The 25,784-nt window shown below is 33.9% G+C and overlaps 2 protein-coding genes across 2 annotated transcripts; one reads left to right on the plus strand and one right to left on the minus strand.

Annotated features, from left to right (window-relative positions):
- The first annotated feature begins 4,343 nt into the window (after window positions 1–4,343).
- On the plus strand, window positions 4,344–7,838 carry LOC120135352 (tubby-like F-box protein 3). Its single transcript, XM_039151628.1, is given in 7 exon segments — window positions 4,344–4,904; window positions 6,039–6,126; window positions 6,231–6,360; window positions 6,447–6,626; window positions 6,735–7,015; window positions 7,018–7,216; window positions 7,541–7,838. Coding segments are annotated over 6 exon segments (1,215 nt in total). The 5' UTR covers window positions 4,344–4,556; the 3' UTR covers window positions 7,206–7,216; window positions 7,541–7,838.
- Window positions 7,839–8,903: 1,065 nt separating this feature from the next.
- On the minus strand, window positions 8,904–10,462 carry LOC120135295. The gene is made up of 3 exons (XM_039151580.1): window positions 10,147–10,462; window positions 9,936–10,048; window positions 8,904–9,326 (listed from the first exon to the last, which is right to left on the minus strand). Exons 1-3 carry the CDS (start codon window positions 10,328–10,330, stop codon window positions 9,060–9,062), a joined length of 564 nt encoding a protein of 187 aa, XP_039007511.1. The 5' UTR covers window positions 10,331–10,462; the 3' UTR covers window positions 8,904–9,059.
- Window positions 10,463–25,784: the final 15,322 nt, after the last annotated feature.

Below are 25,784 nucleotides of genomic sequence, written 5' to 3' on the forward strand. Positions count from 1 at the left end.
AACATAAATAAATCAAATTTTACAAACATTAAAGTTAAATATAATGTAGTTCAACAATTTTCAATAACATGGAGTAAGCATTAAGCTAAGAAAACACATAGGATGATGAATTCTTTTTTTTATTCTGCTGCATCACTTGCCTCATAGCTTCAATTTGTTGTTGAAGTTCTTCATATTTTCTCTGAAATTATGCTTCTCTCGCTGCTTCTTTGGCTTTAACTTGGGCTTTCATTTGAGCAATTTTTCTTCAAATTCACTCAGCTGTTGTTTTAATCGAATAACTTCTTGTTGAGAAAACTGTCTGTGGGATGACATGTACTGAGACGAGCTGGATCCAAAGAATTTGGTTAGAGTAACAAATGATCCCTGACAGCGAACTCGACCATATATTTAAGGACCGAAAACATCAGTAATAACTTGATTTTCAATCTCCTCCGCATTAATAGAAGCATGGGATGAAGCCGTAGCTTCATTTTCTACCATTTTATCACTCAATTTTTTATGATAATCAATTTAGAACGTAGAACAATTTCAAGAATTATTTAAAATACACAATTTCATACTATCAATATAACAAAACTAGTCTTTTCACATGAGGGGTTCACTGATATTTCATTAACCTAGAAGTAGTCTTTCCACTATAAATTCTATGCACATGTTCCAAATCTCTGTAGTAATTTTCAAACTAATGATGTGAGACATGATATTTTCACTGACAGTAGATAAAAGCTAAGTGACTAAGGCTCTATTTTGCTCTTCAAATGCCTCAAACTCAAGATTAACACTTAATTGATTATCAATTGTTATGTATTGAGATGTAGAGACAACATAACTATCTATATATATTTGCAATCCTATGAGTTTTTATGATTAGCAACACTTGTTGATGTCATAACAGATAATTGTGATCATCTAAGATCTAATTGATCTTTTTAGTAAAAAATAGTCTAGATGAAATGTTCACAGAAGCACGACTGGTTTAAGGAGATACATTTTCAAAATCAATAAAACTATAGGAAGAAGAAAACAAACTAATGCATTAACGAGGAAAAAAACATGAAACAATCAATTGAAAATAGACAGAAGTGAAACCCTATTTTCACAGGAAACCAGAGGAGAAGCCAGATCAAAGGTCAATACATTACAACTAATTAGACTAGAAACAATATACCCAAAGCAAGATTGCGTTTAATCTTGAAATTCTATGGGTCATGAAATCAGATATAGTAAAGAAAAGGCTAGAGAATCACATATTAGACTAAGCGATGGCTAGTGAAAAACGGATAGCATTGCAATGACTCAAAAGCACTAGGCCGAATAGATTCAATATGTTCTTTTTGATATGGAAGAATGATAATCCTTCATCAATTGGAGATTTTAAACCTATTAGTTTCATAGAGTTTTTATTAACATGAATTCCATGAGAAGAGATTTAGAAGCGTACCTGGATTTTGAGCATTGAGGAGTGACTGACAGTGTGACGGTGGTGACTGGCGGCGCGACGGTGGTGACTAGCGTGCTAATTTGATGAAGATGCTCGCTGAGGATGGAGGAAGAAAGGTTTAGGAAGAAACACATTAGGAATTCGGGCGGGGGGAGGAGATTTATGCATCCCAAGGTGGCGTTTTAATAATAAACGCCACTAACGTGCACCTCTATTGCGGCATTTGAACAACAAACACCACTAAGGTACGAATCTATTACAGTTTTTTAATACAAAACGCCACTAATATTCACCTCTATTATGACATTTTTATAACAAACGCCACGAACATTGAGATCTATAACGGCGTTTTAGTGACAAACGTCACTAAGGTTTGCCTCTATTACGGTATTTTTATAACAAACGCCACTAACGTACGGCTCTATAGCGGCATTTTAGTGACAAACGCCACTAAGGTTGACCTCTATTGTGGCATTTTCATAATAAACGCCACTAAGTTGCTTCTATTGCGGCGTTTTTATAACAAACGCCACTAAGGTACGACTCTATAGTGGCGTTTTAATGACAAACACCACTAAGGTTCACCTCTATTGCGGCCTTTTAGTAACAAACCACTGAGTTTCCTCTATTACGGAGTTTTTTTATAACAAACGCCACCAAGGTACGGATTTTTAACGGCGTTTTATTGACAAACGCCGCCAATTTTGACATCTAGTGGCGTTTTTTTTATAAAAGCGTCGCTGTATGTTAAATCTTATTGGCGTTTGCACTATAAACACCGTGAAAAACGCCGTTATAGAACCATTATGTTGTAGTGCCAGTTTCAATATTTCATCTTGACTAATTTTGATCGATCCGGGTCGTACATTTGGTTTTGATGTTGAGTCTTCCAGTGGGAAATTTTTACATACACAAAGACTCGAACCTAAAAATTTATTTAAAAGATGTCAATCTACTTACCACTTGACCTATCCTTATTGGTTAATTGTCATACTTATCAATACAATCATAACATCATACAAGTTATCATAGTAGAAGTCATATAGATATTCAACACAAATGAGACACGCACCTCATTCAAAAAATATGATTCAAAGATAAAAAAAAAAACAAGTATTATTCCTCTAGCATGACCCACGCTAAAACCAATGCCTATACCAAAGAAATGAAATGATTTATATAAGTTATTCAAGGCATTTACTGAGAATTAACTTATAACATTTATGAATATGAGTGAACTTATCTGATTTAACGATTAGATTTTCTAAATTCAACTCTTGAAGTATGATTTGTCCTGAGAGACGATCAAAACAAAGAATTATATTAGAAACGTCAAATTATAGATTAAAATAATTTAAATAATTTAAATTGAATGTTAAACATAGAAAAATAATTTATGAGGTCAAAATTAGATCAAGTAGACCATAAAATCGAAATCAGAAAGTAAAAAACATCAAGTAAAAGTTTTTCTGAAAAAATAATATCGATCAACAATGGTGACAATGATCAATGACGATGAACAATAGTCAATGGGATGGTTAAACGATTCATAGGTCATCGATTCAACTCATTCTAGTTCGGGTTCGATCAACTCGATTACTTATAGTTCAAAGTAGGACTTGGGTCAATTCTTTAGGCTTATGTTAAACTGGATCGAGTGACTAGCTAGGCCATAACCATCCGGCCTACTCTCGGTTACTGATAGGACCTCATACCTACTAGGGTTGAGGGCTTCAATGGGTTTAATCTACTTGCAGAGTCAAGGCTAGAGTTGGATCTTGATACAGACCGATCCAACTGAGGGTTTGGGATAGAGTTTCACAACAAGGTGATGGAGAGAATTTTGGGCGTTTTCAGCCCATTACTGCAATCAAAATAATAAAATTAGGGTTCTAGGACACATGAACTTTTAATTTGAGATTTACGGTATTTGTTACCGTATTTAACAAAGTTGTAATGATAAGGTGACGAGTTCGAAAAATAATATTTTTATTTAAATTTGTCACCTCGATGCGAGAGTTCCAATAAAATATAATTGTTTTATTAATTTTTATCACATCGGGAATAAAAGTTTAAAAATATATTTTTTATTAAAATTTGTTATCTCGAGGTGACGAGTTCCATGCATTGTAATAAATACAGTAGATCCCAAATTAAAAGTCAAATTGTCTTAATTCCCTAAATTATTTTCTGGGCCTCCGTAATGGGCTAATCTTGCCAGGATTTTGGGACCAAAAAAATTGGGTACCAAATTGCACGTAAATGTTAAAGCTAGGTACCAAAAAAGTTATATTTACCCAGATTAAAACAGTAAAACATAGCCGAAACGTATCCGGGCGGTCTAACGCATTCGGGTGAGACAAAAGGTGCGGTGCAAGTACTGGATAAGGAGCACAGATGGGACCATCCATTCACTCTAACAGTGAAATTCTGGTCTAAGCCCTCCACTCATCACCACACAAAAAAACCGCACAAATACTTTGGCAAATTAGCCCTAAAACTTTCCCCCTTCCTGTACTTGCAACAACCCTCTTTCACACTGCCCAAGGCCGATCTCCTCAGATTCCATCGACCCCATGTTCCCAAAACCCGATCCTTGTGTACCCGGATGTTATTCCATGTGCTCTGATCTTTGTAGGGTTTGATAATTTCTCAATAACTGTCTTATTTCTTATTATCCGGGATTGTATGGGTATTGGTTGGATAGGATAAGAAGAGAGATCTACAGGTCTTGTGTATTATGACATTTTTAGATGTCAGTTATGGTATTATACATTGTTTCGGAGGAGAACTGGTGATTTGGGGCGACAAAGTCACTTCAGTGTTTAGAATTGGTTTTGATTGTTTTAGACTTCCGGTTCTGGATCATGTTGTTTAGTGCACATAGCTTATTTGTGTATGAATTTTGAGTGTTTAACTGAAAATTTCTAATCATTAGTGTCTATTTGGTTATACTTGTGTGTTTGTGAGCTTCGATTTTGAAAATGTTTGGTCGTATGGTGTAGAGATTCTGGAATTGAATGTTTTAGGTACATTGTTTAGTTATTAGAAATTTCATAGGTGAAGTGGATTGTAAAATTATCATTAGATTTTAGAGGATTAGGAGGCACCGATGTCATTTAGGAGCATTCTCCAGGACATGACGGGAGAGTTTGGGAGTACGTCGAGAAAAGGATTTGATGTGAAGTTTGGGTACGGCATGAGATCGAGGTCGCAAAGGGTTGTTCAGGATAGTTCAGTTCCAGTTGATGTGTTCAAGCAGAGTTGTTGGGCAAACATGCCACCTGAGCTTTTAAGGGACGTGTTGTTGAGAATAGAGGCATCGGAGAGTACTTGGCCGCTGCGGAAGAATGTGGTTGTTTGTGCTGGTGTATGTAAGAATTGGAGAGAGATTATGAATGAAATTGTGAAAACCCCTGAAATTTCTTGCAAGTTGACATTCCCAATCTCATTGAAGCAGGTACTAGATGCATGCCCATCCTTTATTCTTTTAAGTGTTTTTTACTTTTTATTAAATTGAATTGCTTTCACTTGGTTATGTATTGATCTTAAAACGACTCTCTTACACTCTACTTTCAAATCTTTTTTTTTTTGACAAAGAAAGATGTCGTTAATCAACTGAAATAGCATCCAAGGCAAGAGTGTGCTAAAATGCTCCCACCCCTCTCAAGGAAAGACCGGTATATTGAATTAAGGTTTCAGCTCAAATAGATGGTTTCTCGGTCTAGGTGTTCTGCTACGTTTGACACCTCTCTTCCTAAGCTCTACATAAGATTATTACATTATAAATGCCTATAACCTGAGAAAAAATATTCATTCTCTTATACCCATAAACTCCAACGCAAATACAGTAAAAATAGGGCTACTTTTCCTAGCCATAGGACCTATGATGCGACCATCTTAATATTGTAAAATTCCTCCCACACCTGCCACCGAATTGTCCTTTGTTTGTGTAGCATCTATGTTTACTCAAAAAGCACCAGTAGGTAGTGAATCCACCTGGTGGGATCGCACATTCTAGTTTGGCATCTTCTTTTTTTCTTTTTTATTTTTTTTCAAGTTTGTTTTGAGTTAGAACATTCCCTAGCATTTACAGAATTTTTCGCAATCCCTTCCTCTGGTTATATTCTCTTTATAGGTGTGATGCTTCCATAAGCTATAGTGGGTGATGCTTATAATGAGAAAAATGAGGGGCAGTATGTACCTTCAGCTGATTTGTTTGACTTGAGATGTGTCTTGCATTCTAGGATTGCCTAGTGATATGCATTAAGAAGTTTAAAACCTAAAGTTAGAAATATGTTGGGTACTGTTCTGTTATCACGCCACATAACGTCAGGTTCTTTTTTCATAAGTGACCGAATCCTAAATTTTGAATTTAAAGGTAGAAATTCTCCTGAGATGAATTTCAAACTTGAGAGTTGCTTGGCTTTATAATTGCTTGAAAGGTACCTATCTAATAGAAATAGAAAATAGAGAATAGGATAGAAGCTCTCTGATTCTACTTGGAGCAGTTTTCACTATTCATTAATTATTCATGATAAATAAGTGAAAATTTAGGATATATGTTCACAGAATTTGTTTTTTGCTTTTGCAGCCTGGTCCGAGGAACTCCCTCCTTCAGTGTTACATAAAACGGAACCGTAGCAACCAAACATACTATCTTTACCTTGGCTTGAATCAAGGTGAGCTGCGTTTATTTATTTATGTTTCTTTTGAGGTGACTGGTCTTTTGGTACCTTTTCTTAGTTTTGTATGCGCTTTTTTGCATTATCTATTTACTTGGCAGCGTCCAATGACGATGGAAAGTTCCTTCTCACCGCAAGGAAGTGCCGTCGTCCTACCTGCACAGATTATATCATCTCATTAGCTGGCAATGATGTATCCAAAGGAAGCAGTACCTACATTGGAAAGTTGAGGTATTGTCAGCTGGTTTGTGGTTTTACTGATACATCATACATTAGTCATTTTAGAAATCTAAACTTACCATGATTTGCTTTGTCAGATCAAACTTTTTGGGAACCAAATTCACAGTCTATGATGCACAGCCTCCAAATGCTGGAGCCAAGGTTACCAAAAGTTCCTCCACCAGGCTAATTAATATGAAACAAGTTTCTCCTCGTGTCCCATCTGGCAACTATCCTGTAGCTCACATCTCTTATGAGTTGAATGTCCTGGGTTCTAGGTAAGGAGCATCTGGAAAGTTTTTCTTTCTCTCTCTTTCTGTCAAGGGGTGGCCATCATTTGGCTCCTACTTTTATGCATATTGAAATTAACATATTGTGCACTTTAGAGGTCCAAGGAGAATGCAGTGCATCATGGATGCCATCCCAGCCTCTTCTATTGAGCCTGGAGGTGTCGCTCCCACACAGACTGAATTCCTCCACAGTAATCTGGATTCCTTCTCATCACTGCTGTTCTTTAGATCAAAATCAACCCGTTCAGAGAGTTTCCGATCTGGACCTTTGTCCGAGCAGAAAGATGGAATGCTGGTATTGAGGAACAAGTCACCCAGGTGGCATGAACAACTCCAGTGCTGGTGTTTGAACTTTAATGGACGGGTGACAGTTGCTTCAGTAAAAATTTTCAGCTGGTTGCATCTTTAGAAAACGCAGTTACTGGGCAGGAGCATGAGAATGTCATTCTTCAGTTCGGGAAAGTGGGGAAGGATGTATTCACTATGGATTATCAATATCCAATCTCAGCTTTTCAGGCATTTGCTATATGCCTTAGTAGCTTTGACACTAAGATTGCTTGTGAGTGATATGAAAACAGGTATGCGTTTAACCTAACTTTTGAGCTTTTGAATGTCAATATAAGCATCTAATTCTTATCAATGCCATTTTTATTTTCTGGATCGTGACAAGTAATTAAACCTGGTTTGCTATCTGTTGATATTGCAAAATACAACTTTGCTGTAACATGTTTATTAAGACTCCATTTTAGCCTAGAATTCTGGGGTACTTGTAACTCGGTCACTTGTAGTATTGACTTGCCAATCATGTGAATACACTTCCAATTTCCAAATGGCAGATTAATCCTAATCCTGAATTTATTGATGGATCTTGAGTAGCTGATGCCCCTGGTTTTGAACTGCAGGTATTTTTAGATGCAAAATAGTTGGTTTGCAGGGTAATAGTCTTGCTATGGACTTGGCATGTTCTGCCACAAAGTTTGTTGGTACTTAAGTGATTTCTGGTTTCAATATGAACAGTTAGGATTTAATTTTTATTTTAGTTATTTTCTGTACATATAACTGCTTGCATTAAGAGCGAGACATGATTACCATGTTATGTTGGTTGTGTACGTTGTTAAAATGATTGTTGAGCAAAAAAAAAAACTAGGAAACTGTCTGAATGGTTTTTCGAATTTGTTAATGAAGTTACCCCGTTGGAGACTTTTGTCCACTTTTTTATGCGCAGTTTAAAGAACTGTTGATATTCACATATAAACTTGTGGGTGAAAAATCTTGCTATTGTAATAATATCAATGTTGAAATGCCATTAGTGAATTACATTCGGTCATATGGGCATTACAATCATTCTATCAGTGCTTGTAAAATTTTGAAGGGTGATATATGGAAACAGTAGGGGAAACTCAGCCAGCGACCCTAATGCCTAAAGTCGCCAGCTGCAACATTATCGTCTCAATGTTGGCATGGACTCAGCCAGACGGTGGCATCCACCATTGTAAAACTCCTCGAACTTCGTTACTACCACGGATATCCTTTTAAGATACTCTCCTATTCTACTAAAATTTCATCAAACAATAACTTGTTCTCCTTTGCCACAAGCTCCAGCATACTTTCAAAAAGAGCATTCTCCATTCCCTTCCAACACTCGCGAAATAATCCAGCTTTGCCAAATTTAAGATCAATTTCCTGATATTCATTACACAAAATTCATCCATTTTATTCTGCTTAATCAACGAACATGTATCTGTGATTGATAATCAAAACTGTCATTTATATTCTATCGTGCCGTGTGTGATCGTTGGGCTCGATGATTTCATCTATCTGATTTTTTGGACTTTTACTGTTTAACATCCTCATCATGGTATCACATTACCGGGAAAAAAATTTCTTTAATCCTTGCTGCCAGTCTCCACCAGGTTATGAAGTAAGTCCGGTAAAAAAGTGATTCCCCAGCATTATTTTTCGCGAATATTATTTGAATAATAAATAAATGAAAAAGGAAAAAGGTGTAATTAGAGAATCATGATTTTGCCGTACAAACTGGCCCCTCGGCTGTCAAAATGATTACCACTACTAACTACAATCAATAATCAATGGCAATCATAGAGCTTTGCTCTTGCTTCTACGTGAATTGATCGTTTTAGGGGCATAAATGAACAGAGCTTCAATGAACTTTCACAAACCATTCGTGTAACGTGATTTATGTTCGTTTATTAAGCTAAATCAACCTCACAGTGAGCAGGTAAAAAAACAAACATATGGTTTTGATTGGATGTGAGACATGGCTATAAAGCACTATCAAGGGTCTCCTGTTTCGGGCATTTAACACTACATTGGCAAATTGCAATGTTTCACATGTAACCTATATCAGCTGAGGTACTAGATAACAAAATTCTAGACCACTAAGTTGTATCACCTGAGGTACTAGATGAACTCTGTATGGATTCTGTATTTCATTATAGGCTGACCATGTCTTGTCTTTTTGAACATTTCCTTCCTTTCCACCTTCCTCTGAGCTTCAGCTTTCTCTCTCTGTTCCTTCTTTGCTTGAATAGCTGCCTCTCTCTCTATCATTGCCTTTTCTTTCTCCTCCCACTGCTTCTTGTACACTTCTTTCAAAGTGAGCGAACCATTTTTCTTCTTTGTATTCTTCATTTTGTTTGTCCAGCCATTTATTTCTTCATTCTCATCCAGTTACAATCCTTGCATTATCAGAGACTCGGTCGGTTCTAAAGTACATATGGAAGACTCAGCGTAGTTGCATGCAAGGGATATCGATCTAAAATTCGGATTACATGTTTCCAGCAGAATCATTAAGTCTATCCATTCCAGTCTCTCAGCTAAACATGAGCATTTCATAGAACATAAATAACTTTTGAAAGAATCAATCAGGGAGCGATCTAAGAGTTTGGAACACAAAATCACAAATCTATATGACATCCAACGAAGCCCGAATAAAAAGCAAAATGCTTAACTGCTCATCTAATGAACTAGTCAGAGCATTGTGCCTATAACACAAAGGTATCGTCTTCTTTGGGTGCCGCTGAAGAGCAGCAGAACCTCAAGATTTTATCCACACTCTGGAAAGACCTAAGCGCGTCAATAGGCAAAATACTGGTACCAATTGGACTAGCTTATTGAAGCGCACTAACAGAACTCCATTAACAGCTTAAAACGGAATTCAAATGCTAATATGTTAGGCCTTCAGCCATTTTAGAGCGACTAAATTCCTCATGTAACAGAGAAAGGAAAAGAAAGAAGTTAAAGTTAATCAGAATTTAAAATTAAATGAAAACATACCTCTGGGGTTCTTGAGGATGAAGGAAGACCGTTATTCCCCTGATTTTGTTGCTTTAATGACTTCTTATACTTGTTAACATACTTGACATTTTTATAGAACTCCCTTTTCTTCTCTGAGAAAAAAAAGTTGCAAATAAACAAGGAGATAAACTCAACAACAATAAAAAAAGGGAAAACCCTACCAAAAAAAACAAAGGATGGAAATTTATACTTAATAAGGCGGGATTGTAGTTATTGTTGGTGGATTTGGCATTAGCAAACGCTTGAAGCGAGAGGCCAGTTCCAGTTCCTCCCAATCGATTCATGCTCTTTTTCTTCTTCACAGTCATCGGTTTTGGCCCACCCATCATTCTTCTGTCACCGTTTCCACTTTGGTTGGGATTCCGGTTCTTCATTGCGGAAAACTTGAATTTGTCAATGTAAATATTTAATGTTGAATGAAAACCCTAATTCCTATTTTCGTTTTTACAGAGTGAAACGTTTAGGGCACAAAAAACTTCAGAGCCGAATTGTCTGCAATCCGTTATCTCTAGGTCGAAGCTCATATAGGTTATGGGCCGCTGTTCTTCGAGGCCGGAAAAGGTACTATTATTTCCTCTTTGTTCAATGCTTTTAATGTTTTGGATAAATTATATATTTAGTATCTAAACTATCAGTTTTGATCTGTTTTAACCTAAATTATATATTTAGTACCCTTATGTTAAAAACTTAACACTTTTAGTACTTAAACTATTAGTTTTGGTCTGTTTTAACACCTAAACTTTCATTTGTTTCGAAATTTAACATTACATTTTGAATCGGGTACTAAAATAAAATAAAAACTAAACTTTAGGTTTGGTTTTGAAAAAATTGAAAGTTTATATATTAAAATATATCAAAAATGATAGTTTAGGTACTAAACGTATAATTTACCCTAATTTTTATTAGTATATTTCTTGTTCAAATAAAATTAGAAAAAAAGGCAGAGACCCATGTACTCTAAAAAATAAGGGTAAACTACATCAAATACCACTCACCTTTAAGCTTGATATCGTTTATGCCATTGATGTTTTAATTTTGTCAATTTTAACACTAATGTTTATGTTTAACTGCAATTATATCACTCCTCCGTTAATCCATTAACAACACGATGACATGACACCTATACGTCGCGACGGTGATGATGTGGCTCCATCACCAAAACAACATCATTTTGGCGTAAATATTTGGATGCTAAAAAAACCCAAAACGATGTCTTTTTATTAGAGTCATTTGATGAAAAATTACTTTCCATGAGATTCAAACCAAGGGCCTTCATACCAATAACTAGTTGGTCTAGTGGGATGAGACACTAGATCACATAAGCAAGGTCAGGGGTTTGAATTCTAGTGATTGTGAATGGAGCGAACTGGGTTGGGAGGGTTGCCCTTACCTCTGCAGTACCAGATCCGAATTAATCGATCAATATATCAAATATCGGTGGTTATACAAAAAAACCAAGGGCCTTCATGAACCAATGTCAAACACTCAACTACCAAGCTAACTTAAGAACTTGTTATATTTTTAACAAACTAATATATATGTTTAAAAGTAGTTATATACTATTCCTCTTGGATTCAAATCCATAGACATTTTAGTGATGCCAACCAACTACTCGACGAAATGTCAAGCTCAGTTGAGCCAAAGCTCGAATAAGGATGATGGAGCCATTGTTAAAGGGACCCGCTGCTTTGGATTGCCTTGCGAAAGGTTTTGCTAACCGTTATGGGTCGCCTTCTGATGCGAACACATCTGTACCATTGACCATGCGGTGGCTTTCGACTACTTGGAACTGCAAAGCAGAGAGCGGGAGGAACACCAAAATTCTTTTTCAACTTTGAAGGCAAACGACAGTTTTCTTACTTCCATCACGCTTAAGACTGGTGGAAACTATAATTCTAGAAATGAAAGACTAATAACACATGTAGACCCTAAGGGGGTGTTTGGTTCAAGGATTGTGGGATTCTCATGGGATGGGAATCCCACATTCCCATGTTTGATTGGCCGGGAATCTCATTCCCAGTAATGTTTTATTATCAATAGTAGATTTTTTGGGGTATATTACCAGGAATGTCATTACCTCCATTCCCTTAGGTATTGTAACATTACCGGCGTTTTGGACTAAAATGCCCTTAAATTTTTATTTTTTTGAAAAAAATATCATTCTTCTGTCATTTAATAATAAAAATTCTACGAAGGTTAAATTACAAATTTATCCTTAAATTATTTTAGATTTACAAAAAAAAATCTATAATTAAAATTTTATATGAAGTTCAGGGGTTAAAATTTTTTTTACCCTTTCATTAAACCTTTTTTATATTTTTAATTTTGTAAAAAAATATATAAATATTATAAATTTAATTTTTTAAAGAAAATATATAAATATTTTACAATTTGTAATATTATACAAATATATAATAAGGACAATTTGGTTAAATATATATATTCCAATAATCTTTTATTCCTTTAATCAAACACGGTGATCTTACATTCTTGCTAAACCAACCAAACACAAAATACAACATTCTCAGTAATCCTATTCCCTGGTAATATTTTATTCCCACTGATAATCTTACATTCCGTAAACTAAACGCACCCTAATGCTAATATTACAGGTTTGAATGTGAAACTATTTAAAAATAATAATATCGACGGTGACGACTTCAATCTTTGTTTGTTAGTGATTCTTATATTTTTTGTCAGGTCATGAACATCCAGAAAGCAGAGAGAGAGTTGATGTTTATGATTCTTTAAAGGTAACATATCAATCATAATTTTTGTTTTAAAATATATGATTTCACTAAGCTTGGCATTTCGTGGAGTATATTGTACTATTAAACATATATATTAGTTTAGTTAATAATTTAAGTTCTTAAGTTACCTTGTTGGTTGGGGTTTGACAATAGTTCTTGAAGGTCCTTGGTTCGAATCACATAGTAAGCAAATTAAACGACCTCGTTTCAATGACGGAGCCACATCATCACCGTCACAGCGTAGAGATGTCATGTCATTGTGGCATTAATGGATTAACGGCAAAGTGACATAATTGTAGTTAAACATAAACGTCAGCGTTAAAATTGAAACGTCAATAGTATACACGAGCCCGAGCTTAAAGGTGAGTGGTATTTGAAGTAGTTTTCCGTCATTAAATGTTACAATATTAATGTGATAGTCCATACTAGCTGAACTGGTGGATGACATGGAAGATTAGTCTAAATTGATTTTTTTTTCTTTGAGGGTCAAATTGGGGTTTTAAGTTCAAGAGTTTATTTTTTAAAATAAAAGTTATTTTAAATTATAAATATAAAATTATTCAAATATTTAAAAAAATAAGTATAAAAATACTAAAAGTAAAAATTAAATTATTAAATATAAACAATAAAAATAATGAAGCTATTTTAAAAAATTAAAAAAATAAATAAATATAATAGGTTATAAAATAATTACTTATAAAAAAATTATAATATTTTAAAAATATATAATATATAACATTTTTTAAAAGAAAACAATTTTCATTAAAAACCTCTTCTAAGACCTATAAGGGGAAAAGAGAATCCTTGGACCTTATATTACTTGAGGAAAAATCATTAGATACAACAGACGTAATAATCTCGAGACAAACAGAGTCAAAATATAAGGCATTTTCATAACGGAAAGTCATTTAGCCAAAGTATGTGTCACTTTATTACAAACTTTATGTAACACCTCCAACCCGTACCTGACTCGGATACGAATCCGAGGTGTCACGTTGACTACTCAAAACATATATTTTTATAAAAACCATAGAAAATTTAAACTTTCATTAATATAAAGTTAACTTTTTACATAAGTATGTTCAAATTACCAAATTCGATCAGAGCATACATACTTTACTACTTTGTTTACATGCCAACATTTCTATTACATAAAAAGATGTACTTTACAAAATATTTCTGATCTGATCTTCGAGTGAAGATATTTTGTTCTGTTGGTCCTAAGTTTGATCCTCTTGCTTATCAGCACCTACGTGTAAAACACTTTCACGCTAAGTCATAGACTTAGTGAGACATGTAACCATTAATCGAAAATATAACTACTTAACAAATGCATGTATATTTCATACACCACAAACTTATATGCACACATATCATTATTTTCAATTAACATTCTTATCATTCATTCATATAAGCTTATACTCTTAAAACTAACAATGCATATCACATCACATAACTTTAATAATACTTTTCACATTTCAAGGCATATATCACCATGTGTATACTTTTGAGAACTTAAGGTATGTGAGTACATAGAGGTTGTGCACATATGCTGTCACCACAACTCGTAAAATTCTCACTAGGGGCACGTAGGATTTGTCTCGAAGGACCACTATGTCCCGAAGAACCACTATGTCCTGAAGGACCACATATCACATATGTCTCGAATGACCACTCCTTAAGAACCATATACACATTCCAATGGACCAAATAAGTGTACCAAAGTACCACATATATGTTCCAAAGGATTACATATATGTCCTGAAGGACCACGTAGAACCATCGACTCTTGGCATGCCAACTATACCCCTAGCTCTCATAACACATAACATGGGCATTATTATTTATGTTATCACACATTCAAATAGTCACATAGTTCATTTACACGTAGATCATTTCCATATGATTCACATGTCACATATCACATAGCTTATATCTCTTGATCATTTAATCACATAACGTCTTATCACATAGCTCATAATCATATACATATTCTCATATAGTTAATATCATTTTTCACATAATCACATAATTCAATTATATCATTTAACATACATAGTATATCATGCAACTTATGCAATAACTTATGATACATACACTTTCATTCATATGCTATACATGCTTGTATCCTTGTACTAATCTAGTCTATTATAAAATTAGACTGATTGCAAGTCTTAATTCCATAGCATACTTACACTTAATATCATGTACTCACCTTGGTTTACTAGCCAATATCAATCTCTTGTTTCATTCTCGTAATTCTTACTCTGACGGCCTATCCGAACTTTGCTTTCGATCGATATCTACACAAATATAATCCAATGAATATTGGGATTTTAATTACTTGACAAGATTCATATCAAAGCAAACTAAATAAATCACTAATTTCCACTTTCCAACTTAAGTAGTATCAGTACTACCATCACAGTACTGATACTTCTATGCTAGGGTACCGATACCCTACCCCGATATCGATACCAAAATTAGCTTCGATGTTGCCTGGTATCGATACCCTCCACATTGGTATCGATACTTCTAGTATCGATACTATCACTTCAGTATCGATACTTCATGAAGTTTTCTTGCTCTTTTTCCTTATGGTATCGATATTGTTCATGCAATATTGATACCCTATGCATAAATTTCTCATAAATTGCCTTGTAGTATCGGTACCTACTAACCAGTATCGTTACTACCAACCCAGAATTCATTCCTTAAACCCAAAAAATTCCTCAAAACTTTGCTATTTTTACCTTTTTACTCTTCCATAAAACCTTTAAACTCAATTATACACTCCTAGACTAACTTACTTCACTTTAACACACTTTAACATCTCATATTCTCATAAAACACTTGGAACCAAAAATCATATCCATTATTCAACATGTTTTTAATCCACTTCTACTACTTCTATATTCTTAATTATACCCTTGACAAGTCAAATATGACTTAAAAATTCATTTACAAACTCTCTCCCAACAATTCACTTAAAAACCCCTTATATTAAATCCCCATAATTTACCATTCTTTTAAGTTTCTATCACTCTCTCAGCTTCCATACATCTTCTAACACCCCCAAGAATCAAAACCAAACTTAATTTACCAAAAATAACCATATGAAATCTTCCTTACCTCAAGCTATGGTGTCACGGTGGAGAGGAGAAGAAGAAAGATGAAGAGAATTGTAACACCCCCAACCCGTACCCGACCTGGATTCGAGTCCGAGGTGTCACATTGACTTTTCAAAACATTTACTTGTATAAAATAGTGAGTAATTTAAAAAACTTTTGTAACATTTAACTTATTCAACACATTTACAGAACTATTCAGAGCTTATATAATATATTCTTTTGATTACATGCCAACTAGAACTTTATATACAAAAATACATATTATTCACCTCTCTTCTGATCTGACATTCGATAAGGAGAACTGACCTGTCTTGTTCCTCTTTACTTCTCTTTTCGCTTTCCAAACCTACGTGTGAAACAATCACACGCTAAGTCGATGACTTAGTGAGGCATATAAAACATATAATATTTCATATAACATAAAGCATACATGAACATATATCATCATTAAGAAACACATATAACATCATATGGTTCATGTAACACATTTCATATCACTTGTTATTTCTCTTCTGTCACATACCACATGTATGTGTAACCATATATCTCATATCATATCACATGTATCACAAGTGCATGTATTCACGTAAATCATTTCATATGACTTATATCATTTCTCATAACATATATCACATCACATATGTTCATGGGTATATCCCATAGCATATAAAATAACATATAAACTTATATATGTATTCATGTGTATACTTTCATTTAGCCTATATATCAATATCATATAACTTATCTCATAACTTATTTGATATTCATATATATATTCTCATCTTATAACTTATATTACCTATGCATATAACCTTATGACTTATTAACAAGTACTCAATTAATGTTCCTATATGGTTCCATCTTTATCATATCACCTATGAACTATTCTTATATTACCCTATATCAACCATACTTTGTTTATCTCACTTTTCATATCATTCATTTATCACATATATGCCACTTTGCTTATAACACTTCTCTGGTTTTCATATGACATGTAAATCATTGTCATCTCTTGTTCTCATATAATTTCATATAGTCACTTATCACTTATCACATAGTTTACATCCTATGATCATAGAATCATATCAATAACACATATACTCATGCACACATATAAATCATAACAAACACATACCTCTATGAATTCATGCATTTTACTATTGGAAATAGACTTATCATAAGTCTTATTTTCCATTTAACATCATATACTAAATAATGTGCACTCACCTTAGCTTTGCTTTGATTCGATTCTAATCCTTCAATTGATTCAGAACGGGATCACGTTCTATATCTACATAATCATACATAGATCTATATTAGTATTATAACTAATATACTCTAATGGTTCACTCTTTAGATTAAGAAAAATGCCAATTTCATCTTTCAATGAAAGTATGCATCGATGCACTACTGATGCATCGGTGCATAAAATGCATTCGATGTTGTATTATCACTGGGATGCATCGATACATGCCTTATGCATCGATGCACTAATTGCATTCGATGTTTCTATTTTAAAAGAGTGTGTCGATGCACTACCTGTGCATCGATACACCTTCAAACAAATTTCTAGGTTTTAACCTTGATGCATCGATGCACTCTGCCCAGAACCTCTTTTTGAACCCGAAAATCATCAACTCTTCACTCAAATGCTTCTTATTTCATCCCATTTCATATTCCTAACTTTCATATACATGTTTAAACTCATTTATAATCAATTATCTCGTCTTTAACCTTAATATCCTCTCCTCTTTATTAACTTCAAGAATCATACCAGATTTTTAACATGTTCTAAATCTAATTCTAACACTCCATATCCCTTAATTAGATTGATGACAAGTCAAATTCCTTCTCAAAATTCACTTACTAACTCTTTTCCAGAATTTCCTTAAGAAACTCATTTTCTTTAATCTTTCATAACTTCTTTATCTTTTGATTTTAGGATAACTTAAGCTTTCCATAAGCTTAAGATTACCTAATGATCAAAACCCACTCTTAAAATTAACAAATAATCAGCTAACAAGGAATCTTACCTTTGCAAGCTTGACTCTTTCTTTCTCTCGTACATGAAGAAGAAGAAGAAGAAGATGATGAAGAGAATATCTCTTCATCCTTATCCCCTCTAACATATATATATCCTTATCATATTTATTTTTAATTCATTTATTAGTTAAATGACCATTTTGTCCTCTACTTCATTTGATAATTACTAACAACTTTTAGGATTTATTTCCAGATAAATCATTGAACTAATCCATTCTTCTACTTTAATCACCAAATTCTGAAACTTTACCATTTAGTCACTAACCCATAGTTTGGGATGTTACAACTCTCCCCTCCTAATAAGAAAATTCGTCCTCGAGCTTTCACTGCACATCTTAATAAGAACATATCTTCTAATGTTCTTATGTTGCTTCGCTGACTTATTCTTTCTTGTCATCATCAGAAACTTACTTTTCAATCCTTTAGTTTTCCAACTATCTTTTTCGTTTATACATTCATCTTCTGTTGCTTATCATATAAACAATAACCAGTAATACCAATCCATTGTTGTCTTTTCTCTCATTCGATTATGCATTTTTCCTTTGACCTTTCTAAAATTCCATATAATGTCACTCATCACGTTGACAGTAACATCCATCTCATCACTCTATATCATAAATCCATCTATTTCTTCATAACTCTCTAATTACCTTATAACCATACCAAACTTGTATTTCGTCATCATTTGACCAAAACACAACTTTAAATCTTCTTCAATTGTGATTAAACATATACTTTAAGGAGTCAAACAATATTTTCACATCACCTTGCACACTTTTCGTGTTTCTATATCGAACTTATCATTTACACTTCCATATGAATCCTCACTTCATTCACTATATCACATTTACATAATCAAAATATACAACTATATCCAATACAATTTCATCACAAAATCTTGTTAGTCAACGCTAACTCTTTCATTCTAAAGTACAAATCCTTATCATCTCCACACTCTTTCTTATACACAATACTATCCCTTTGTTTCAAATTCATAACTCTGATTTCATTCATATAATGTTACTTATCCTGTAGACAGTAACATCAATTCTTATTACTCAAAATCAAAAATCAATCAATTGATTTCTTTCCTCATTTTCTAATTAATTCACCACAATCCAAACTTTTACTCATTCTTTCATCATTGTCTGTATTACGATACACATAATATCTTCATATAACCTTACATATTTTTCTTACTTCTAATCAAACTTATAATCTGCACTTCCTTATAACCCTTTATCATATTTAATCTTTCAGTACCAGACCATACTAATTGAGTCTGTCCGACTCTCATCAGATTTGATTCTCTGGCAGAATACAACTAAACTAATTCATACCTTATCTGAAGTTAAAAACCAGAATCTCTACCTCTCTTTGATGGTAATGAACTCTATGAAGCACCAATTCTCTTAATCATATGAGATTTTTATTCTCCAAACTTTTCATTCTGAGCTCTTTCTCTTTAAAGCTTTAACACAATTAACCATTTCTTGAAACGATAACAAATTCAAAACCAGTAACACTCTTTTAATTTAAGGCGCAAGTCCTAAACAACAAATCACATGTATCATTTTCAGTCGGAATTAACTCAGCAACAATTCTGCTTAGCTTATTAAACTTATAATCATACTCATACAAGGTGTAATTCCCTTGTTTCAAGCTCGTGTATTCCAGTTTCATCTGTCTTATAAACTGGTCATCAATGCACTTATTCTTGAACTCTTATACAATTCTAATCACATCATTTAATCTTTTAACGTTCTTATGATGACAATTGTCCACCATACTCTAACTTACCAAAGTAGTATCAAAACTACTCAATTCAACATCTCTACTTTGAAGAAATGAAAACCTTCTATCATATCATTCAACCAAAGGTCTATAACAATAGAACTTTCCTCAAATCCACCCTTGAACTTGGGTGCTCGCAACTTTATCAACTAATTTGATACATTCATTCTATGAGTTAAAGAAGTATAAATTGAAAACACATCAGAACATTCTTCAACATGAAGAATAATTTTCCAAATTTTATACAGGCATTTCCTAAGGTGTTCGCTCTTCTCCCTGCCTGGCCAGGGCAGGTGAGTGCTATTACCTTCAGGTTTATTACCTTTCACTTCTTTCGAAGCTCTTATTATCATACTTCTATTATCACATAATAATCTTTTTTTTATTAGCAAGACAACATACTCCTTACACTATCAGATCAGAATTTTTCACTTTGAGTTGGCATGTACACTTTTTAAAACACTTCTGACTTCGATAGCCTAGAATCGGTTAAACCGTAGCTCTGATACCATTAAATGTAACACCCCCAACCCGTACCCGACCTAGATTCGAGTCCGAGGTGTCACATTGACTTTTCAAAACATTTACTTGTATAAAATAGTGAGTAATTTAAAAAAACTTTTATAACATTTAACTTATTCAAAACATTTACAGAACTATTCAAAGCTTATACAATATATTCTTTTGATTACATGCCAACTAGAACTTTATATACAAAAATACATATTATTCACCTCTCTTCTGATCTGACATTCGGTAAGGAGAACTGACATGCCTTGTTCCTCTTTACTTCTCTTTTCGCTTTCCAAACCTACGTGTGAAACAATCACATGCTAAGTCGATGACTTAGTGAGGCATATAAAACATATAATATTTCATATAACATAAAGCATACATGAACATATATCATCATTAAGAAACACATATAACATCATATGGTTCATGTAACACATTTCATATCACTTGTTATTTCTCTTCTGTCACATACCACATGTATGTGTAACCATATATCTCATATCATATCACATGTATCACAAGTGCATGTATTCACGTAAATCATTTCATATGACTTATATCATTTCTCATAACATATATCACATCACATATGTTCATGGGTATATCCCATAGCATATAAAATAACATATAAACTTATATATGTATTCATGTGTATACTTTCATTTAGCCTATATATAAATATCATATAACTTATCTCATAACTTATTTGATATTCATATATATTCTCATCTTATAACTTATATTACCTATGCATATAACCTTATGACTTATTAACAAGTACTCAATTAATGTTCCTATATGGTTTCATCTTTATCATATCACCTATGAACTATTCTTATATTACCCTATATCAACCATACTTTGTTTATCTCACTTTTCATATCATTCATTTATCACATATATGCCACTTTGCTTATAACACTTCTCTGGTTTTCATATGACATGTAAATCATTGTCATCTCTTGTTCTCATATAATTTCATATAGTCACTTATCACTTATCACATAGTTTACATCCTATGATCATAGAATCATATCAATAACACATATACTCATGCACACATATAAATCATAACAAACACATACCTCTATGAATTCATGCATTTTACTATTGGAAATAGACTTATCATAAGTCTTATTTTCCATTTAACATCATATACTAAATAATGTGCACTCACCTTAGCTTTGCTTTGATTCGATTCTAATCCTTCAATTGATTCAGAACGGGATCACGTTCTATATCTACATAATCAAACATAGATCTATATTAGTATTATAACTAATATACTCTAATGGTTCACTCTTTAGATTAAGAAAAATGCCAATTTCATCTTTCAATGAAAGTATGCATCGATGCACTACTGATGTATCGGTGCATAAAATGCATTCGATGTTGTATTATCACTGGGATGCATCGATGCATGCCTTATGCATCGATGCACTAATTGCATTCGATGTTTCTATTTTAAAAGAGTGCGTCGATGCACTACCTGTGCATCGATACACCTTCAAACAAATTTCTGGGTTTTAACCTTGATGCATCGATGCACTATGAATGTGCATCGAAGCACTCTGCCCAGAACCTCTTTTTGAACCCGAAAATCATCAAATCTTCACTCAAATGCTTCTTATTTCATCCCCTTTCATATTCCTAACTTTCATATACATGTTTAAACTCATTTATAATCAATTATCTCTTCTTTAACCTTAATATCCTCTCCTCTTTATTAACTTCAAGAATCATACCAGATTTTTAACATGTTCTAAATCTAATTCTAACACTCCATATCCCTTAATTAGATTGATGACAAGTCAAATTCCTTCTCAAAATTCACTTACTAACTCTTTTCCAGAATTTCCTTAAGAAACTCATTTTCTTTAATCTTTCATAACTTCTTTATCTTTTGATTTTAGGACAACTTAAGCTTTCCATAAGCTTAAATATTACCTAATGATCAAAACCCACTCTTAAAATTAACAAATAATCAGCTAACAAGGAATCTTACCTTTGCAAGCTTGGCTCTTTCTTTCTCTCGTACATGAAGAAGAAGAAAAAGATGAAGATGAAGAGAATATCTCTTCATCCTTATCCCCTCTAACATATATATCCTTATCATATTTATTTTTAATTCATTTATTAGTTAAATGACCATTTTGTCCTCTACTTCATTTGATAATTACTGTCGTAACCGGTTTTCGTCCGGGCACGAAAATTTTAAATTTGGTGGGAAAATTTATGTGAATAAATGGTTTTGAAAATAATTTGGGAGTCGCCATCGGCCTTTTGGGTCAGGTAGGTCGAATACCTAAAAATTATTTTTTTAAAAGAGTTTTAAGAAAACACCAATAAAAAAAATGAACTGATCTGCGTTTATAACCAAAAATTCGTTCTTTTTAATAATAAAAAGGGATTCGTGGTCGGTTACGTTTAGGGAAGGATTAGCACCCCTACAACGCCCAAAATTGGTACTTTTTAATTATAAATTGTCTCTATTATTAAAAGAAAAAAATTTCAAATATATTTAATTCATAATCCTTTAATTTCAAATTTATAATTAATATATATAAATAAGATATTTATTTATTTAGAAATATCAGAAAAGGGCTTCTAGGTACCTTAAGACAGCTCTTTCCTTCTATATTAATAAATAAAAATGTAATAAAACTAAATTATAATTTTTATAATAATTAGTTTTACAACACCAGAATAGGACATCCAGTTGTATTAAGACTGCCCCTTTTTTTTATATGGAAAATAAATAAACATTATTAAATAAATAAATAATAATATATATATTTATAATATAGTAAAACAATAATTAAAGTAATGATTTAAAATATATTAAAATAATAAAAATTAAGTTAAAATATAACTAAATAATGACTAAAAATAAATAAAATAATAATAAATGTAAAATTATTTAAAATAATGAACATAACTTGAATCATCATAAAATAAAATTACTAATAGTGTAATTAACCCTTAATTAATTAATCAATGATTAAAATAAAATTTATCAAAGTTTAAAGGCTCTATCTCGAATAAATAAAAACTCTAAGTGCTAAAAATGTAATTTAGCCTTATTTAATTAATCGGATTAAAATAAATGTTAATAAAATTATAAGGTACTAAATCAGTTATTTACCCTAAATATATATATAAACTGATAATGACTAAAATGTAATAAAATAAAATTGAATGACATAATTAAAAGAATCAAAACTTGCTTTCAGTGACTAATTTGTAATGTTACAAACTCGGAGTGACTGCGGAAAGGGTTTAACCTTTACCAAATTACACACAGGTCCTCCCTTAAACGACGCCGTTTAAGAGAGGGTATAAATACCCTAGGCTGGCTGGCCCGAAGGGCCAGCATCTCATTTCTCCTTTCTTTCTTCTCTCTCTCAAACTGAGAGAGAGATTTCTCTCTGCCTCTCTCTAGGTTTCCCTCACCGGAGGGAAACCGGCAGCCATAGGCCACCGTACTCCGCCGCCGGCCACCGCCGTCGGCCACCGTAACGGTGGTCGGAATTCACCAAAAACACCCCCAAAGCGTAGATCTAAATGCCCTAAGACCGATTCCGGTCTTTGTTTTCCCTAAAAGACTCCTAATCGGAGTAAATCTACGAAAATACCTTCGATATTTTCTGTTCTCCGGCGATGTTTAGTGCTTCCGACGGTGGTCAAGGCTCCAAGGGTAAGTTTCTTTTCTTCTTTCTTTGTTTTCTATTTTTTTTGGTTGTTGGTTGCTGTTCGTTTTTGTTCTTTTTCTCCTCTTCCTTTTTTCTTGCAGGGGACGGTGGCTTTTATAGCCACCACCGGTGATGGCTTCAGACCGGTCCAAAGGATGAAAGGCCCGGTGAGTCACCATAGCTATGGTGGTGACTCACCATAGGGCTCGACGTGGACGGCTGTTATTGTGGCAACAGAGCTTCTGGAGTCTTCTGTTGGTGTCGTCGTGGTACTGGTGTGTCGACAATGACGGTGGAGGCGTCGGCAGTGGGGCATTGGACCACCTGGCAGTGAAGCGGCGGTTGGAAGCTTGGAGATAGCTGAGGCGGCGCCGCGTGATTGCCCTAGGGTATCATACCCTAGGGTTTTTTTTGTCTGGAAGCATCAGGACCGTTGGATCTTGGTCAGATCCAACGGCTGTGAGCAATGGCGGCTGGGGCATGAGATGAGAAACCCTAGTTGGGTTTTAGGGTTTGTAAAATGGGCCTCCGGGTCCTTTGGGCTTGTAATAATTATTTAATAATAATATACTAATAATAATATTTAATAATAATAATAATAAATTTAATAATAATAATAAATTTAAATGAAAAAATGATGTCTACAGCTGCCCCTTTTTGCTCATCCTTGTGTTAACAAGAATAGAGTAAAGACGAAAAAGACAATATTTTTTCATTTGGCTTCTTTTGAGTAGGATGGAAATGTTTGAAAACATCATGCACTGAAGGGCTTACAGATGACCCGAAGGCTTTGAAAACATCAAAAAGCTCCAGAAGGCTTTTTGGAAACATCATGCACTGAAGGACTTACAGATGACCCGAAGGCTTTGAAACATCAAAAAGCTCCCGAAGGCTTTTTGGAAACATCATGCACTGAAGGACTTACAGATGACCCGAAGGCTTTGAAAACATCAAAAAGCTCCCGAAGGCTTTTTGGAAACATCATGCACTGAAGGACTTACAGATGACCCGAAGGTTTTTGAAACATCAAAAAGCTCCCGAAGGCTTTTTTGAAACATCATGCACTGAAGGACTTACAGATGACCCGAAGGCTTTGAAACATCAAAAAGCTCCCGAAGGCTTTTTGGAAACATCATGCACTGAAGGACTTACAGATGACCCGAAGGCTTTGAAACATCAAAAAGCTCCCGAAGGCTTTTTGGAAACATCATGCACTGAAGGACTTACAGATGACCTGAAGGCTTTGAAAACATCAAAAAGCTCCCGAAGGCTTTTTGGAAACATCATGCACTGAAGGACTTACAGATGACCCGAAGGCTTTGAAAACATCAAAAAGCTCCCGAAGGCTTTTTGGAAACATCATGCACTGAAGGACTTACAGATGACCCGAAGGCTTTTGAAAACATCAAAAAGCTCCCGAAGGCTTTTTGGAAACATCATGCACTGAAGGACTTACAGATGACCCGAAGGCTTTGAAAACATCAAAAAGCTCCTGAAGGCTTTTTGGAAACATCATGCACTGGAGGACTTACAGATGACCCGAAGGTTTTTGAAAACATCAAAAAGCTCCCGAAGGCTTTTTGGAAACATCATGCACTGAAGGACTTACAGATGACCCGAAGGTTTTTGAAAACATCAAAAAGCTCCCGAAGGCTTTTTGGAAACATCATGCACTGAAGGACTTACAGATGACCCGAAGGCTTTGAAAACATCAAAAAGCTCCCGAAGGCTTTTTGGAAACATCATGCACTGAAGGACTTACAGATGAGGGAAATAGTTTACTAAGTAAAAAAACTAAGGAAATCGTTTTCTTACTTTTCAACAATTTCATTTTTAGAAAAGATTGAATGAGAAACTATGGAAATCGTTTTCTCATTATTTTTCAAAATAACATGTTGA

This window comes from Hibiscus syriacus, unplaced genomic scaffold, assembly GCF_006381635.1.
Source record: "Hibiscus syriacus cultivar Baekdansim isolate YM2019G1 unplaced genomic scaffold, ASM638163v2 tig00110607_pilon, whole genome shotgun sequence".
NCBI classification, from domain to species: Eukaryota; Viridiplantae; Streptophyta; class Magnoliopsida; order Malvales; family Malvaceae; genus Hibiscus; species Hibiscus syriacus.

Bases quoted from the DNA above. Each gene is read 5' to 3' on its own strand.
- LOC120135295 (XM_039151580.1), bottom strand. From the start codon at position 10,330: ATGAAGAACCGGAATCCCAACCAAAGTGGAAACGGTGACAGAAGAATG. The intron at 10,049-10,146 runs GTATAAATTTCC...TTTTTTTCTCAG, and splicing joins CTACAATCCCGCCTTATTAA to AGAAGAAAAGGGAGTTCTAT. The intron at 9,327-9,935 runs GTATGTTTTCAT...GGATTGTAACTG, and splicing joins CATCCTCAAGAACCCCAGAG to GATGAGAATGAAGAAATAAA.